Here is an 18925-nt window from a genome sequence, read left to right as displayed (position 1 = left end):
TTACCAAATGGAACTCTGTATGCTTCCTATGTTCAGTTGCAGGCGCGGGAGTGAAGAACCCAGTCCAGTCCCTAAAGAGGTGTTTTAGGATAAGGAAACTATAGGATTTCAATTTATGGCCACTAATGACATCGGATGTTCCGTGAACTAGAGAGGGAGGAAGGCAGGCAACAGCGCCTGGCCACCAACCTCCAGCAGGTGGCCACATGCAGCCAGTTAAAATGAGGCGTGTGATGTTTGTTCCACCTGAGGAAGCCACGGCTAGCGACCACGCGAGGTGTGCCCTGTTCGTAGGAACACCGTCAGATCCCGAAACAGCCTGAGTCATAGGAGGTTCCTCCCTAGCCGTCCCATCGGAAGTTGCTCTGCAGCGGGAAAACCTCGCCTCAGCCACAGATATGCCCCCCGACCCGTTCGAGCTGGGCTTTCGGAACCAGCTTTCCGAGCTGGACCTGCAGGTGGCGGCGCATACCCACACGCCCCGCGCCGGGGAGCGAGGCCGGCGAAGCTTCCCGCCTCCGCCGTCCCCAGCCGGCCGCCGGCGCTCCCGGGCTTCTCCTTGCTGCTGAGTCCGCCCGGGAGGACGAGCAGCAAGCCTCGAGCCTCCTCTGCGGCCCCGGCGGGAGCTGACGAAAGGAGGCGGCCGTCGGCGGCCCTTGGGCTCGCCCAGCTCCCCTGCCGGGCTGAAGGGGCGGAGCCACCCGCCCTGCCCAGTTCGGTGGCGCGCGATCCACCCGCGGGGCTGCTGGTGGGCGGAGGGGGGGGGGACGCGGGAGCGCAAAGAAGAGCCAGGGCAGCAGGGGAGCGTGGGCTCGGCGGCTTGAGCGCCCTGCGAGCGGGAGCCGGAGGGAGAGAGCAGGGACGCCGAGGAGGGATAGGGGCTCGGCGAGGGCGGGGGCAGGGGCTCCCATGTGATCGTGGGCGGGAGGGGAGAAGCGGGCTAGTCCTGGGTGGAGAGGCGGGGGGGGGGGGAGAGAGCGAGCAAGCAAGCCGGGGTGCAGGTGTTTTCGAGCGGGAACTCGGCAAACGCTCTTCTCGCTCCGGTGAGGGGCAGAGAGGCAGCCGCGGAGGGGAGCTGTCGCCGCCGCCGCCGCCAGCAGCAGCAGCAACGGTCGGGTTTGCCCGTCCTCTGCTGAGACGCCGCACTCGGGCGCGGAAGAGGCGCGGGTGCGGAGCGCACGGGACTAGGGGGCGCTCCTCGCCCTTCGGCGCGCCTTCCGCCCCCGCCCCTGGTGGGATTTGCTGGTGTGGACGGGGTGGGGTGGGGAGGGGGGAGGAGGAGCAGGAGGAGGAAGACGGTGCGGTGGGAAGAAGAGGCGCTTCTTCTTCCGAGCGGGAGCCGAGGATGTGGTGGTGGGATGCGCGGGTGACGACGCTCTTCAAGAGGAACCTCCAGCCCACCCTGACCTACTGGAGCGTCTTCTTCAGCTTCGGCCTGTGCATCGCCTTCCTGGGGCCCACCCTCCTGGACCTGCGCTGCCAGACCCAGAGCTCCCTCTCGCAGATCACCTGGGTGTTCTTCTCGCAACAGTTCTGCCTGCTGGTCGGCAGTTGCCTGGGAGGCGTCTTCAAGAGAACGTAAGCCAAGCCAGACCGGCTCCCCCTCCCTTCCTCGCCCTTCTGCTTCCCCAAAGAGGCCCCCCCCTCCACACCCTTCGGTGCGTTTTTTTGCTCTCCCTTCTGAAGCATCGCATGCGAACTCCCTCCTCCCCCCCCCCTTTCCTCCTGGAGCTAGGATGCTGCTGGGAAGCCCGTTCGCTCTCACTGTGTTTTTATTTTGCCACCTCCTTGTCGTCTTTTTCGTATCCAGGGAGGCTGCTCTGCAATATGTGCCAGGCTTATCTGTCCTCGAAATCAGCGCCGAGCTTTTCCCCACCTCCCCATTTATTGCCCCTTATCTTTCCTGCTACTGCCTCTGGTGCTTCATCTTACGAATCCAGCACAAATGTGTGCACTGCAGTTTCTATCCTCTTGACTAACTTGGGGGCCCTCTACAAAGTTAGGCGTACAAAGACCCATTGAAAGCTGTCTGAATCTTCCTAAAATCTGGTTGTATAGCTGCAGACCTACACATGCTGGAGAAGGTAGCTTTCTGAGTACCTATACAGAGTAGAGAGTCAGTATGATGTAGTGGACAAAGTGTCAGGGTAGGACTCAGGATACCTGGGTTCAAATCCTTAAACAGCCATGGAAACTCACTGGGCTTTGTCAGTTGTAAGCCACTACTTGAATATCTCACATACCTTGCGAACTGTATTAGGGCTACGGTAATTTGGATGCAACTTGATGACATATAGCAGCAGCAGCCTCAACAATACATAGGAGGAATCTGTCACCCGAGCAAGATGAGGTATCAGAAGAAAAATATGTTCTATTAAAACGACCATCTGAATAACTCTGGCACCCAGCATGTCGAAGACTAATGTGGCAATTGATATATTAATCTTTCTTCCTTTGAGTTCATGGCTCTTCCCTTACCCCTTTTTCCCCCAACAACCTTGGGAAGTAATCAGGCTGAGAGAGAGAGAGAGAGAGAGAGAGAGAGAGAGAGAGCGTGGCCCAAGGTTACCCCACAAATGTTCATGGATCAGAAAATGGCTCATGGGGGAACCTGGATCTCCCCCAAAATTATTGACCTCTTGTTGAGAATGCCACCCTCCTTGTGCATTGTTGCTTTTGAAACTTGGTGCATGGATGATAAAATCAAATCAGTACTTTGGGTGAATGTCAGGGGAGGGGGGAGATTGTGGTGGTAAATGACAGATAAACTACTGATATGTGGGGCCCAAGCCATATCAAATGTTGCAACTCACAATGTCAGTTCACTGCTATTTATTATCTTGACACCTCCAGCTTCCTTTGCTGGCAAAATGGTCCCCCTTCCCCCTTAGACAACTCTGGTCTTGGGTTCAAATCCTCAAACAGTTATGGAAACTCACTGAGCTGTGGCGCAGTAGCCTGAGGGGTTGAAGTGTAACAAGATAAATGAAAATGTATTTATATGTTTAAACTTTAAGCCACAAGTTACTGTATAGCAAAGTTAAGAATGAAACAGACTTGCAATGCTGTCAGAGTGGGAGAGGTCACTTATCTGAAAAAAATAGCTGTATAAACTACTTTAGAAAAACTTTCTTGGACTCGCAGCCAATTATTTCCGATTCAGAATGTCCAGGGAACAGCCATGTAAGCTGGCTATAGCAAAAATGATGATGAGACTAGTGGCACCTGAAAGGCTTACAACTTTTGTTTGGCACCTGACAAAGCAAGTGGCTGTCGATGAAAGCTGTGCTAAATGAAACTTGTTGGCATGTAATATGTCACCAGACTCTTTGTTCTCTTCCCATGGTCCTGCATAGTGAAGATCAGATTTTTTTTTCAGATTTGGTCAATGGTTCTTTTCAAGGCACAAGTTGGCTATTTGGTTCTTCGTGCTCCACGCTTTGGGCATACATTTATTTATTTATTTATTTATTTATTTATTTTATTTATACCCCGCCCCTCTAGACCCTGTCTACTCAGGGTGGCTTACAACATAAAATAGATCTATAAAAATATATATATAATCATAAAATACAATTTCTATATTAATTAAAACAATTAATTTAAGAAAGGATACTAGGTTAGGATAAGAAAAAAGAAATGAAAAGAGTTAGCTGACTGGAGGGAAGGCCTGCCTAAATAGCCAAGTTTTTAACAGTCTTTTAAAAACACTTACAACTTAAATGTTGTAAGCCTCCCAGAGACCTTCGGGTAGTGTGGGTGGCATATAAGTTAAATTAAGAAATAAAATAAATAAACTTCAAGACCTCATGGTGCATAATGGTAGACATTTGTATACAGTACTTTGTATACTTTTTATACAGTAAACTGTGAGTTAGGTAATTGGCTACAGAGCCAGATACTGGGAGTTTGGTTCCCCATTGTGCATTCCAGAAGAGCCTGCCTGTGTGGCCTTGGGCAAGGTGCACAATCCCAGGGTACCCCCCCCCCCCAAAAAAAAGGGAATGGGAATGGGAAGCCACTTCTGAATATTCTCTACCTGGAAGAATCCTGGAAAAGGGTCACCATAAGTCAGGCTACTAAAAACACACGAGCAAGAACAGAAAAAGAGAGGGGGGGGGGAGTTGGCTACTGTTGGCATGAATGCCTTACTTAAAAAGAATTGGTTTCACTCTTGCCTCCTTCGCAAACTTACTATATTTGTCATTTCTGTGGTTTATTTTTAGTTCACATCTACTTTGGCAATTTTCTCACATTTCTAGCCACCTCCCCTGCTTCCCCCTCCCCCCACTCCCAGTTGGCCTTAGCCTTAGCTCATGACTCCATAATTCTATTCCGCTTACATCAAAAAGGGGGGCACCTCTCTCCCACTATCCCCATGGCTTTATTCCCTTCAGGTTTTTTCTGTGGCCTTCATTTATCTCTCCTCTTGAATTATTTAGGGACATATCTTCAAAAGCATCCAGTGGGCTCATCTGAATAAGATCAAAGTAATCTTAGTGGTTCTTGATGGAACCAAAAAATTATTTAGAAGGTTTAAGGAAGAAGTCATGCAAAATGAGCGTTACAAAACTTATATAGCACTTCGTCATTTGAGTGGCTCCACAGAAATAGTCAAAGCTGCAAGTTTCTCTGTCTCTGTGTGTGGGACCCTGACTCTGTTGTAGAGATCATGTAGGCTGATTCTTATATCTGCCTATATGATGTCAGCATGGTTATCAAAGGTTTCTTCTCCTGTGGAGTTGGGTGCAAAATCTGGGAAACTGCAGCGCAAGGCACAATCCTGCAAAGATGTACAGTGGGGTCCGAACAGAACACAGCAGTCCCTGATGGAGATCAACAGGGAATCCTTGGGCTGCAGAAATTCCACTGAGGTTTTCTCAATATGTTTTTGTAACCAAGGGGGCCTGTTATTTTTTTTTAAAAAAAAAAACTGTTTTAATAACCTTGATGTCAAAACTCAAGCTGTCCTCTAATCCTGTGGAAAGTTGGCAAACAGCATACAGTGTCAAACAAGCTCTTAAAAGTTGATGTAGGGTAAGACAAAGCACAGTAAATATCCTACTTTCATACAGAGTCCCTGGAAGGGACAGTGTTATCCTTTAGAAATTGTCAGTGATCCCATCACTGGGGAGTAAGCTCTTTTCATTGAGATATCACATTAAAACAAACATTTTTTGTGGTAAGGTCTTGCCCCCACAATATGTCTTTAGTTGCTGTTGAGCATGCTTTGTTATAGGCATTTGGGAACATTTAACTATTGCCACCAACAGACTGACATTTAATTGACCTGCAGATAGAGAGGGGCTGATAGGACTTAGACCAGTGTTTTTTAAGGGGTAAATATATAACAGTGATTTGGCCTGGCAGCTGATAAATGCTTCTAATTTGTGTAATCACCTTCCTTTAAATATAAATTATTTTAATTCATGGGCTATATAAATAATATTTACTGGTCAAGTTATGTTTAGGTGTGTTGCATGCATTAAGGTAAGTACATTAAGTAGACACAATGGGGCTGTAAGCAGAGAGCATGCTTATACAATGAGTGCATTCGATTAACATTAATTACACTAATTATTCTTTTCAGCTCAGCAATTATGAACTGGATTTAGAAACCAGCTATCATTGGTTGCCTTTAATTTACTGTTTTTCACACTGAATAGTAAATTAGAAGTACAACCTCTTCGTGTGCATTTGAACTTGCTGTGTTCTGTATCATAATTGGCATAAACCAGTTAAGCCATGGTTTGCTTAAGAGTGGGTTCTAGCATACCTTTGGACAGCTATTTTTGAAAAATGCATGGGGCCCCTAGAAAAGATCCTGGATTGATTGTGCTGTAAAAATGAGTTTTTTCCTCAGCTGAGCTCAGAGTAGGCCAAGCTGAGCTCAGAGTAGGCCAATGTCAAATTATATTGCTGTAGTTACAAGTTAGCATCATATAGAAAGGGAGACTGAGTTTGCATTTTGATTTCTTGCTTGTACCCTGGGTAGAAACACCATATGGATTGCAAACTCCAGCAGAAGGAGAACCTCGCTGTGTTGGTGCCTGGTCCCATTCTTCCTAGTAGATAAGTGAATCTGATCCAAGGGTAGATAGAAGAGAAATAAAGACAGACCAAGGGATTGGAGAGCCTGGAATGCCAGGGCAACCCCATCTATTCCTGTTGGTGGACTCTATGTCCTGTCTCTGCCTGCAGTTACAGAGTTTCTGGGAATATGTAGGGTTGAAGTCATTGCTTGGTCACAGCACAACTCTCTGGTGGGCAGTGGATGGAAAAGAGTGAATTACATCTCCTCAGAAATCCTGGATGCCATGAACTAATCTGTGCCTCATTTACTGACTAGTAACTATTTGTATTCCTGGAATAGAGTTCTAGGTGGTGTTTCACTATCCAGAGAACTGTGTTTAGTGGGTAATTTGAAAATGCATGTAATAAAGGAATTGTTCTTTGGGTTTATATAATATTGCCGTGTGCCAACACAAATGCAATATTGCCTAAACCAGCGTTAATTTATTTAATTTATGTTCCACTGATTTCATATTTGTTTAAAGCCGCTTTACAAATATATAAATGAAACATCAAATTGGTAGAAGGCATCCTACTCTAATGAAACATATTAACAATAATTAGTTGTTAGACTTTCCCTGAAATTATGCAGGAAGTGCCAGTATATTCTGTCCCCTTTACCATATTCCATTGCAGGGACACATTACATTCCCCCATTTTTTAAAATTGATTTTCTTGACCACTAGAGGGCACAATGGAAGCCTTTTGTTTAAAACAATTTATGAAAAGTTTCAGGAATGGGGTTGATGGAGCAGTGTAGTCTTCCAAGTCCAGGAATGGGCAGGTGCCGCTCCAAGACCTCTGGAGGTTATCCAAACCTTATCTAAGTATTTGGGATTATGGTTGAGTGATTCCTGTTTGTCAAGAGCTTCTCTTGACTTTCATCCAAAACCTCCCATCCTTCATGTAAGCACATTATATCTTGCTCTGTCCTTTAGGCAGCACAGAACAGGTCTGTGCTTTTTCTGTGTTTCATAGAACACTGTATCTGAATCAGATTGTATCCTCAGTCTTCTCCAACTTAAAAATATTTAATTCCCCAAACCTTTTTTCACCATTGACTGTTTCACTGTCATATTTTAGGTGTGGAGATAAAATACTTGTTTTTGGCTGTAAAACAGAATGACACCTGGTTACTAGAGCCTGCTCATCTGTAATATAAATTCAGTGCAAGTGGTGGCTGCTATGTATCTCTCAGTCTTCCTAGCATGTGGATTAAAATCTGATTCCTTGTTACCGGTGAACTTACTGTATTTTGTCCAGCTGCACCTCAGAAATGATCAGTCCACTATCTAAATTACTATGAATGAGAGAGTGCTTTCATATTCTTGGCTGGAAACAAACTATTCTTTTTACTACCTTTGGAGAGAGAATGCAATTATTCCTTGCTGTGAATGTAGCATGGGAAGGCACATCCTTAAATGAACAGCTGCAGACCCCAAGTGCTCACAAAGTGTGAACACAGAATCATGGAAAATCTGGCTTGTGGTGTTTCATGTGATGTTTAGAATGTCTTAAAAGATTCCATTATTTTTATTGGCTTCTTTCTTTTTCACGCATCAGGAATTTAGTATTCAAACTTTTCTTGGAAGATTGCAATCTAAGAATAATATGCGAGGATTTTATATCCCATGACTCTGTACAGAGTCACAGGATTTACATAAGATTGTGAGGCAGAGAACTGAATCTCCCAGATGCTGTCAATATTAACATTTTTCTTTCTTTCTTGTTCTTTCTTGGTTTTGATACGTTTTTTTAAATTGTCATATTGTCCTAGGTGATGGATGTTATGTGGGGTCTGTGTGATTTTTAAGTTTGAAAACCACCTGGAGTAGTGCATGCACTAGGAAGGAAGGAAGGAAGGAAGGAAGGAAGGAAGGAAGGAAGGAAGGAAGGAAGGAAGGAAGGAAGGAAGGAAGGAAGGAAGGAAGGAAGGAAGGAAGAAGGAAGGAAGGAAGGAAGGAAGGAAGGAAGGAAGGAAGGAAGGAAGGAAGGAAGGAAGGAAGGAAGGAAGGAAGGAAGGAAGGAAGGAAGGAAGGAAGGAAGGAAGGAAGGAAGGAAGGAAGGAAGGAAGGAAGGAAGGAAGGAAGGAAGGAAGGAAGGAAGGAAGGAAGGAAGGAAGGAAGGAAGGAAGGAAGGAAGGAAGGAAGGAAGGAAGGAAGGAAGGAAGGAAGGAAGGAAGGAAGGAAGGAAGGAAGGAAGGAAGGAAGGAAGGAAGGAAGGAAGGAAGGAAGGAAGGAAGGAAGGAAGGAAGGAAGGAAGGAAGGAAGGAAGGAAGGAAGGAAGGAAGGAAGGAAGGAAGGAAGGAAGGAAGGAAGGAAGGAAGGAAGGAAGGAAGGAAGAAGAAGAAGAAGAAGAAGAAGAAGAAGAAGAAGAAGAAGAAGAAGAAGAAGAAGAAGAAGAAGAAGAAGAAGAAGAAGAAGAAGAAGAAGAAGAAGAAGAAGAAGAAAGAAAGAAAGAAAGAAAGAAAGAAAGAAATGTGGGGAATATAATCACTTACAGTGAGATGCCAAATTGCTATCACAAGTCTTGGCAACATGCCCCTGTCTGCTTCTCTCAGTTTGTGCCCCTCTTGTTCTCCAGTCTAACATGTAATTAAAAACTGCGGCCAGGATCATATCTCTAATTACAGCTGAAGTAGACAAATGGACTCAATGGACCTTACAAAAGTGTTGACTTGCCATTTGGCAACTGATTCAATGGGTGGACCTTGAGCTGGAACGAGACAATAGGATATTGGCCAATGCATCTCTCCTTCTGTAAGCATCAATCTCTAGCTGGAGCCCACCCCAGTTGTGAGGTTCACTATGCCACATTTTATGATTGAGCATATTCATAGATTCAAGTTGAGTGCAAGGGCTTCCACACAGGCATCTGGGCAATACAGATAGTACATTTTCCTCCCAGATATTAATAAGTATTACTGATGTTGCATCTTGTTACTGATGTTGTATCTTGTGTGTCCTTAATGTCCTGTTCAGTTCATTAGGGAAGTGTGCAATGATTTGATTTTTATTGTTTTCTTTGTGTGGGAAAAGATGGATTAGTGATCTCCATCTTCCCAATGGTCACTGCTTTTTAAATGCCATTCTGAGAGTTGGAGAAAAAGAACTCTGTTTTGCATTTTCCCCCCATTCCATGTTTCCAGAATTGCTTAACAGATTGAGAAGGATGTCTTCAAATGTACTTTGAGTTGAAATGCTGGGAAGGCTGAAATGTCACTTTATGAGCTGAATTTTCATTGCCTTCTGAATTTCTCTTTTCTTTTGCTTTCCAAATAGGAAGGACCCTACTGCTGCTCCGACTGTGCTTTTCCTCCATTATACCCAACTGCAAGTTGTCTGTCTGTTACATTACATACTACAAACCAGCCATTTTTGGTTTTTTTGGCTACAGCCGTAAACATAATATGAAAACATATAGGATTATATAAGTCATATAACAAACCTTATAAGGCAGTATGTGAAGAATGGTTTCTAGTCTGTGTCCCCTTCAAATGTGCCAGGAGCCCTCAGGAGGCCAGATACCCCTCATGGAGAATGGCTGCTCTAAACACATACAGTCACAGTGTTGTGTTGCCACTCCTCCATGCCTGATTCTATCCTACCTGTGTTTTCTGGTGGGGTTTTTTAGCTGGTTTTTCTTTCCCCCATTTCACATGTTGAGTTCTCATTTAAAATGTGGCTTACTCTTGTTCCCACTGATGGCGGCTTTGTTAACACTTCCTAAGAGAGCAGGAGAGAGACGGAAGGAAGTGTTGACTATGCTTAAGATGCCTCAAGCTACTGCACTTGTTTAAGGTAGTTTCTGTCTCTAGTATCTGGTTTTGAACATAAAGAGCAAATATGATGTGTTTAGTGTTGGAAGTGCCTTTTGGGAATGTTTTACCTACCTCATGGGTTCCCAAAATGGGGTTCAGGACCCCCAAGGGGGCCACAAAGTGGAGGGCTGCCACAGTTATTTTTAGTTGGAATTATTTTTAATAATAATAATATCTTCAAACTGAAGAGCTGTAAGGGACCCTGTGGGTCATCAAGTTTGTGAAGGAGGCACAGTGGGGAATTGAACTCCCAGCCTTTGGCTCCACAGCCAGATACCTAAACCGCTATCTCACAAATTGTGCATATAGTATACACAATGCTGTTTGATTTTAATTCTCTTGGCCCACAGAGAGATAATTTTAATCTGAACTGAAATGGCAGACAACCTAGAGTTCTTAGGTATTCCTATGGGCTTTTGAATGGATTTTCCTTCTCTGCATGCCCATCACTCCTACCCCCTCTGAAAGAGCTGTTCTTGCTCATTTCTCTCTACTTCTCCGGAGCCCTTTGGACTGGAGTACTAGCCCAGTTCAAAGAGGCCTGATTGATTATAGCACGTGGTGCACGCTGGGAACACTGACACCCAAGATGGCAGCCGTTTGCTCCACCTGAGTCTCCAGCTCTTCCAGGTGCAGCAATGGCAACACAGTGAAGGGAGAGGGGATCTAGGAAGGAACATGCCCCTGTGCCTTGCGGGAGTCATGGAGGAGGAAAGCAAAAGGGGCAAGAAGGTGAGGGAGGAGAACCAGGGAATCGATGGGGCATAAGGCAGGGCCCACGGGGGAGATGTTTATTTGGGCTTTAGGGCTGGGGAGGAGCTCTTCCCTGAGGGGACTTTTTGGGAGAGAGGAGACATGAAGGGAGGGTAATTTCCACACACAAAAAGGTGAATTAAACTCAATGTCTATTGACATTCTTTCCTTCTCAAATGTTATCTGGTAGAGACAGATCTACAGCCCCCACCCCTTATTTATGTACTTGTATATTAATATTAATATATTAGGGTACAGTTACATTCTGAAAAAAATCTATTTTAATGTGTTTTCTTTACCCCATTAAAATGCCTTATAATGTGAGTATGCCAGGGTGTTGCAGGTCCCATGGCTATTATAAAAGGGGGTTGCAACTCCAGAAAGGTTGGGAAACACTGGACTACCTGAATCATATCTTCTTAGGAAAATTCTGTACTGTAGCTTTGTATGCACAATGCTAAAAAGGCCTTCGAACACTTATACAGTTGCTTCTTAGGCTTGACTTCACCTGGTAGAGTGCCTCTTTAGCCTGGGCTTTGGGTTTTGCAGCATGGCTGTTACTCTCAACCACTGAGCATCTCTCAAGAAGGGCAAGAAGCACTTGTCCATATCTGTGGCATCACATTAATAATGTTCTCTGAACTTTGATAAACTGATGTTCCACAATAGTGCCTCCTTCCCTCCATTACAGCCTCCTTTAACTTCATCTATCAATATGTGGGTTGCATCCTTGTCTTGTTTTGCACAGAGGGACGTGGTGGCACTGCGGGTTAAACTGCAGAAGCCTCTGTGCTGCAAGGTCAGAAGACCAGCAGTTGTAAGATCGAATCCACGCGACGGAGTGAGCTCCCATCACTTGTCCCACCTCTTGCCAACCTAGCAGTTCGAAAGCATGTTAAAATGTGAGTAGATAAATAGGTACCACCTCGGTGGGAAGGTAACGGTGTTCCGTATCTAGTCGCGCTGGCCACGTGACCACAGAAACTGTCTTTGGATGAACACTGGCTCTATGGCTTGGAAACGGGGATGAGCACTGCGCCCTAGAGTCAGACGCAACTGGACTGAATGTCAAGGGGATCCTTTACCTTGTTTTGCTAGTGCTCAGCAGAAGTAGCCAACTGGTGAGCTTTAGTACCATTGACTTCATGATTGTAGTGTACAGAATGCTAACCATTGGTCCATCTTGTCCAGTGCTATCTACACCAACAGTAGGCAAGTTACAGTCCTCCAGACATCATTGGACTTCAATTCCCACCATCCTATCCAATGGTAATATGTGATGGGAGTTGCAATTCAATGCTGTCTGACCAGCTTGCCTACCATTGGGCTACACTGACTGGTAGAAGCCTTCCAAGGTTTCAAGCTGGAGTCTTTTTTTTTTCCTTCCTAACTGGAGATGCCAGGAACTGAAGCTGAGATGTTCTGCATATGAAGTACTGCTAATTTACATCCCACCACCCTCCATTCTTGCAGCAAAGCAAGTATGCCTTCTGCAGTCCAGACTAGGCTTCTTTGTGTTCCTAGCTCCTCCAGTTAACACTCCTGTATGACAAGCGTCTAACCAGAGCATATTTGAAATTACCAACAATTCTTACTCTTTGATGATATCTAGTCAAGCACCTTTAGACAGATGGACAATTTGTTTCTGGACTGGAAACAAACAGTTCTTCTGTCTTTGTCATGGCTAGGCTCAGGCCATCAGCGCAACGGCATATGGAGAAAATTACTGCAATGATTTCTGGCAGTGTACAAATTATTTCCATAGTCTTTGATAAGATTAGATAACAAAGCTTGCTCTTTATTCCTCTGCTGCCTTGTGATCTGTTCTGAGTACCACGGACCTTTACATTGCCCTTGCCGTCTCACAAATAACAATTAATAGTTAACTCCTTGACGTGCTCTTATGGAAAGCAAGGGTACAAGGTAGTCAATCAAGCACACAGAGAGTGCAAGCCTTAGTGCAGTTCCTGTCCCTAGTGTTTTTTTGCTAGCATCTGCATCTTTATCCCCTAATGTGTTCTTTTTGTTTCCCTGGAGTATTATTCTGTAGCTCTGAGCTTGTTGCTGACACGTTGCTGGTATTTGACTGTTGTTGTTTTATTCGGTGCCCCTTGAAAAAAATTGTGGCCTGTATTTCTCCATTAAGCATAGGTTGAGCTGGGTTGCATACAAATAGCATGCAACTTGTTCTCACACTGCAAACACTGGATGTGCTTTTAGGAAATCGCTGTCATTTCTTAATGCTTTAAGCAAGCTTACAGCTTGATGAGGCTAGACTGGTCTTTTACTGGGCTCCTCTTGCCTCAGGTTATTGATCACAACTGCTGATGCACATTCAGTTGCATTTCATTCATCATGAGCATTAGTCAAAGTTGGGCAAGTTTCCACTGACTTCCAGTACCATGATCACAGCAAGTGGAAAAAACAAAGTCTGTCAACTGTTCTATTTTTCAAGCCTTTTTCTGCGTAATCCCAGGAACATTTTATAGCAGAGTTAAGGGGCCACTGCCATTCATGTGAACCATCCTGAAGTATCATTGTAGGAGTAATATGCTGTTGAGCTATAACTCTGGAAATCCAAATGCGTTGTCTCTGACGGATTTTTGGTATCACCTGGCAGGACAAAGTCCCAAATAGAGCAGTCCTAGATTGAGCTGGAATTTTTAGCATGTATACATTATTGAAACAGTGACGTCTGCGTTGGCTTGGGCATGTTATGAGAATGACTGATGGTCGGATTCTCCTGTATGGAGAATTAGTGCAGGGAAATCGCCTCTGAGGGAGATCACAGCTGCAATACAAGGATATCTGCAAGCGGGATCTGAAGGCCTTGGAAATGGATCTCAACAGATGGAAAACCCTGACATCTGAGCGTTCAGCCTGGAGGCAAGCGGTGCATCACAGCCTCTCCCAATTTGAAGAGACCCTTGTCCAGCAAGCTGAGGCAAAGAGGCAGTCCCGAAAGCAGCAAAATCAGGGAGCTAGATGGGGTACAGATTGTATTTGTCTTCAGTGTGGAAGGGATTGTCACTCTCAAATTGGCCTTCTCAGCCACACTAAACGCTGTTGCAAGTCCTCCATATAGAGCACGATACCATAGTCTCTCGAGACTGAAGGATGCCTTATCTAACCAAGTCTGTGCACCTCCTGTGCCTAGAATCCACCACTATCTGCCCAGAGGTAACTCTGGGCAGATAGTGGACCGTTTGCAAGTTGTTGTGAAAAGAATAGGGCATTCTGTGGATTTCAGGTTTCTTTGTGCAAACTAAAAGTTTCTGCTCCTTAAGGCAGGATAGAAAACCTGTGGTCCTTCCAGTCTTGCTGAGGTGCAACTTCCATCATGCCTGACTATTCACTGTGTTGGCATGGACTGATGGAAGTTGGAGTTCAGTGATATTTTGACGGCTATAGGTTGCCCAGCTCTGCCTCAAGGCTGCAAAGATAGTCTTAAAAATAGGCAAGCAATGTCTTGATTAAATGAAGCTCAGAACACATCCCGAATACTTTCTCACTGCCTTTTCTTCTTAGCATGACAAGCAACAGTAAAGCACTGAGCTGCCTGATTCTTGTCCCCATAATAAGGAGATAACATACCAAGAAGTCTTGAGGCATCAGTCTTGCCAATATGTATGTTGTTGCTCCTGCATTTTCTGGTGGCTGGTGTGAATGATGCAGAGGTTACATGTGGTCTCTGTAATCCAAGCCACCTTCTCCAGTGATCCTCTGGGCAGTAGGGAAAGGGGATGGGGTTCTGTTCTAATGGTACTGAAAACAGCACCAGGACCATAAGCAGTGTCAGGATTGTAGACTGGTGGGACAAGTGAAAACCTCTTTCAGTTTCCAGACACCCGCTGCCAAGACAGCTATTTTTCTGCCACTACTAATGGCAGAGGAACACTTTGGGACCGGAGAGGTGTTTGCCCGTACTGATTCTTACTCTGTGGTCCGTCGTCCTCAGCAAGCAGTGCAGATAGGTTGGAGTCTCTGAAGCCCTGAATGCTGATCCAGATGTCCATGTGGGCCTGCATGTGTAGGCCAGGCCCCTAAGTCAATAATGGAATATCCCCTCAGGGTTGGGACCCTTTGGGAACCATCAACATGTTGGGTCACATCATTAAGATCTGGCAGCCTGTTCCTGGTGCAGGTGACAGGTGTGTCCTATTCATAGATACTCCCTTGAATGACTGAACAGTGAATGAGCATGTAGATAATGTTGCTTCTGACTTTCAACATGCATAGTAATATTTTGGTTTGGGATTCAGATAGTTTTAACTACAGTATTACAGTTGCCCTTCTATTGTGAGGTATAAACACACCTTTCTGGATGTTGGAGATGAGGGATTATGAATTCGGCTGCAGTTTTCAGATTCTGTCTCTCTCTTACGGTAACTCTTCAGGCCTTTGGCTTCTAAGAGAGAAAATAACAACCTGCCAGAATCCCTCCAGATGAGACTTGAAGGCACTAGCCTCTTCCAAACCATGTATACACTATACAATGTTGCTGTATAATTGGAGGCATATATGGATTATTTTCAAAGTGACCATTCTCAAGTCGGATAGTTAAAAAGTCCCCTTATGATGGTAAACATTAAACACGTGTTTAATTTCCATTAAAAATGTCAGTGGTGCAACTAGTTACAGTTCTTTTCCTTTCTTGACATGTACAAGCCTCCAAAGGATATCTTAACCTTGTTCTCCCTGTGAAAATAGGTTTGATGCTTAATAGTATTTGCATAAGTTCTGGTGAGAGTACATTGTTGACCTATTTTAAGATTACACCAAAAGCATATTCTGCATTCTTATTTAATATAGTATCATTTAAACTGGTAGAAGAATTTAGCCATTCTTTGCACAGCATTCAAAGAATGTTGTCATTGAACATGGGGATCTCCCACCCCTCTCATTTTTCCAGTGTGGAACCTGAAAGGGGAAAGTCCTGTTATCTCTGATCTGAGATCAGAGGGAACAGTGAACAGGATACCAAGATTTTCCATGCAATAGAAATTATGGTGTTCTGTGCCACTCTCCACACAGGGAAAGCAGACTTCTGGGAGGGGTGGATCAAGATGACATCAGAGGATGTGACAGAGCCCCTCTCCCTGTGACATCATCTGCCATATTGGTTTGGTTATGAGGGCGTTTGGTCCATGGAATCATCTCCTTCCCCACCTCTGATAAACATCTTTGTACACACTGGGCCACCTGGATTAATGGAAATAATCATCCTGATAATCTCGACAGCTTGGTGATTTATTCTTACTATTTAGCCCACAAAGTAATATTGTCCAAACCATTTGGGGTATTATTGATCTAAATATCCAGGAAACACAGGAGTCTGCCAGGCTGCAGAATCATGAAGATAATGTGAAACTGCAGTGACTGTTCAGTTATTTGTGGCTCTTTGCAAAAAGCCTTTATGTAGCCGCACCCTTTTGGTATCTTCTCCCAGACCATAGCAGGAAGATTTCTTGCCAATTAGAATGTGCTCTGCAGGTGGTGCATGTGACCACATTTAAGGCTTTTTATATACTGTGGCCACTAGCGCATGCAGAGATGTAACAATAGGCAGACGTTTGAAGAGGTGGTAACTTTGAGGCCTTCAGCAGATAAAATCAGTCATACCTGGGTGGCTCACATGCTACAGTCCTTAGCTGTGTGATATGTCCCAGGGACCAGTGTTCATTTACAGGGCTTGGACTGACAGTGGCTCTCAATATGCAACTCACCTCCCTGTATGCTTGACCCCTGCCAGTTACCTCTGGCTACAGAAAATTGGCTGTATCTCACATTTGGTGCTCCATCAAGTCAAGAAATTGTGTCTCAGTCACCTCAAAAGAGAGGTATGTAATCCAGGTGGTTCTCCTAGAACTCTTTAACTGTTTTTCAGTTCATTAACTATGACAGTGATTCCCAGTCTTGGGCCTTAAGACAGTGTTCACCTGTTGTTGTTATTATGTGCCATCAAGTCACTCTTCCCTTATGAGAGTCCTATGAGTGAATGACCTCTAAAGTCTTATCGTTAACAGCTGGTCCTGCAAACTAAAGGCCATGGCTTTCTTGATTGAGTCAATTCACCTTGTGTTAGGCCTTTCTTCCTTCCTTCTGCCTTCCACTTTTGATAGCATTTTAATCTTTCCCACTCAGTCTTGACATCTCATGTAGTGTATTTTTCTATTTATAAGATGACCCAGTGTATAAGACAATCCTCCCCAAATTAGAAAATTACATCCCCGCTTTTCCCTTCCTTTTGCTAAGCCACGGAGCTTAGCAAAAGGAAGGGAAAAGCAGGGATCAAAGGACTCCCTTTGACCGCCACTTTTCCTTGCCTTTTGCTAAGCCTTAGCAAAAAGGAAGGGAAGGCTCCCTTTGTAGCCCTTTGACCCAGAAGCCCTTTCATGGCTGCTTCAGGATCAAAGGGCTGTGATCATGCAGCCCTTTCACAGCTACTTTACCTGAAGGGAGTGTTCCCTTCCTTTTTGCTAAGCCCCATGACTTCACAAAAGGCAGGGAAAGTGGCTGCCTTCCGTGTATCCGACCCTCAATTTTTTTGTCTAATTATTTAAGGAAAAAGTGTCATTTTATACACAGAAAAATATGTTATATCCAAATTACAGTAGCCTAAAGCACACTATGACAGGTAAACTGGCTGCAACTCCTCAGATCTTAGACCATTAGTCAAGCTGGCTGAGCCTTCTGGATACTGAAGTCCAGCATCATATGGAGAGCTAGAGAATCACTGGACTGTGATATCCTCATGAACTAATTCCTGGAGATAAGAACTGAAGGCAGCACGTCTTGGCAGTTCCATTCCTAGATGAAAGACCAGTTCCTGGAGGTGGTGCTGGGAGAGTGCTGTCCTGCCCAAGTCATGCATGTTAATATTCTACAAGATTTCTTCTTGGTGCCTCAGTTGACCTCTTTGAAACCTCTGAGGAGGTTATTTGGGGACTTGGAAAGAAAAGCTATCAATATTTTTCCATAGGAAGTAGCAGATATACTGAGTAGGTACCTGGAAACAGTAATGGGTTCAAGAGGGTGCCAGTAAACAGAAGCTTATTTCAGAAAAGACAGAGGTTCTGTCAGGTTCACTGAAGACTTGAGACACAGCCTATACATCCAATACTTAGGAAGTGGCTTATACAGTGCAGCAGTTCTGGAAGGATCAGATCAGGGTCTCGATGAAATGGCCAGCACTGTATATCCAGATCCGCAGTAGTCATTCATAGCACACAGCACCACCCACCAGTGCTGTTTGTTATTCCTATTGTGACTCTTGTATAAATTTCATGACTCTTGACCTTTTAATATTCAGGTTGAGTTACTATAAAACATTGTGTAGACTGTTTAAAAAGTCAGTGTGTCCCAAATCATAGATGCTAGAATATTCTTTGGTAGAACAGGAGGCAGCACACCTTAAAAGAATTTCACTGGCTTCTTCTCTCTTTTCAAGCACAACAAACTAATAGTTTTGTCTGTAATTATGCCTCATGTCAGAGTCCCTCCATTTATCCCAAGAGAGAGGCACATGTCGTCTTTCAGATCTATCTACTGCATTTTCCAGCATTCCCCAATATCAGAAATACTGTATTGGTTGAGCTGATTGAAGTTGCAATCCAATAATGTTAGGGTGCATGGTCCCTTCTCCTGATTCTTCTGGTATCATGTCAATACCTTGCCATTGATCATGTTCTTAAAGGTGTTAAACTGATTAACCAACTTTGATGAGCTCCTCCCGTTGCTGTAAGTTGCCCAAGTGACAGGGGAGTAAGTATTTTAAATAACAATGGCTGAACTCAACATCCACTCTCTTCTCTTGGTCCAGGTTGGCTCATTCTCTACTCGCCCTCTTTGCATCGTCACTTGCAATCTCAGTGGTTTTTGCCATCATTCCTCTCTGCCATCATGTGGTGGTGCTTGCAGTGGTCATGGCCGTGGCTGGCTTGGCCATGGGGTGCATTGACACACTCTCCAATATGCAGCTGGTGAAGATCTATCAGAAGGATTCAGCTGTCTTTCTGCAGGTGAGAAAGGGAAGGTTGACCCCTTTTTGGGGGATCTCTTTGTTACGTTGTTTTGTTTGTTTTTGTTTTTTGGTAAGTTGAGTCTTTGCCAGAGATTCATAAATGTTGGTTGACCTTGATTGGCAACCCAATTAGGCACCCACCAAGGCACTGTGCTCCCATTGAGAGAAGAGTTATCATTTCCTGTGCTATCACACTGAATCTGAAGCCCAGTATGATTTGCTAGCCTCCCCACCATTGAGTTCGGGACAAGATCATA

At 44.6% G+C, this 18925-nt stretch overlaps 1 protein-coding gene across 1 annotated transcript in view; it reads left to right on the top strand.

Moving 5' to 3' along the window:
- Positions 1–275: 275 nt before the first annotated feature.
- SLC60A1 (solute carrier family 60 member 1) overlaps positions 276–18925 on the top strand; it is a 51812-nt gene continuing 33162 nt past the window's right edge. The window contains exons 1-2 of the mRNA XM_020797519.3: positions 276–1578; positions 18468–18666. Coding sequence (XP_020653178.1) covers positions 1346–1578; positions 18468–18666 — 432 coding nt within the window. The 5' untranslated portion in view covers positions 276–1345. The remainder of the gene's footprint in view (positions 1579–18467; positions 18667–18925) is intronic.

The sequence above is a fragment of the Pogona vitticeps genome, chromosome 4, assembly GCF_051106095.1.
Source record: "Pogona vitticeps strain Pit_001003342236 chromosome 4, PviZW2.1, whole genome shotgun sequence".
Lineage (NCBI taxonomy): Eukaryota > Metazoa > Chordata > Lepidosauria > Squamata > Agamidae > Pogona > Pogona vitticeps.
Note: the sequence above shows the minus strand (reverse complement) of the source record. Positions and strands in the feature narration are given on the sequence as shown.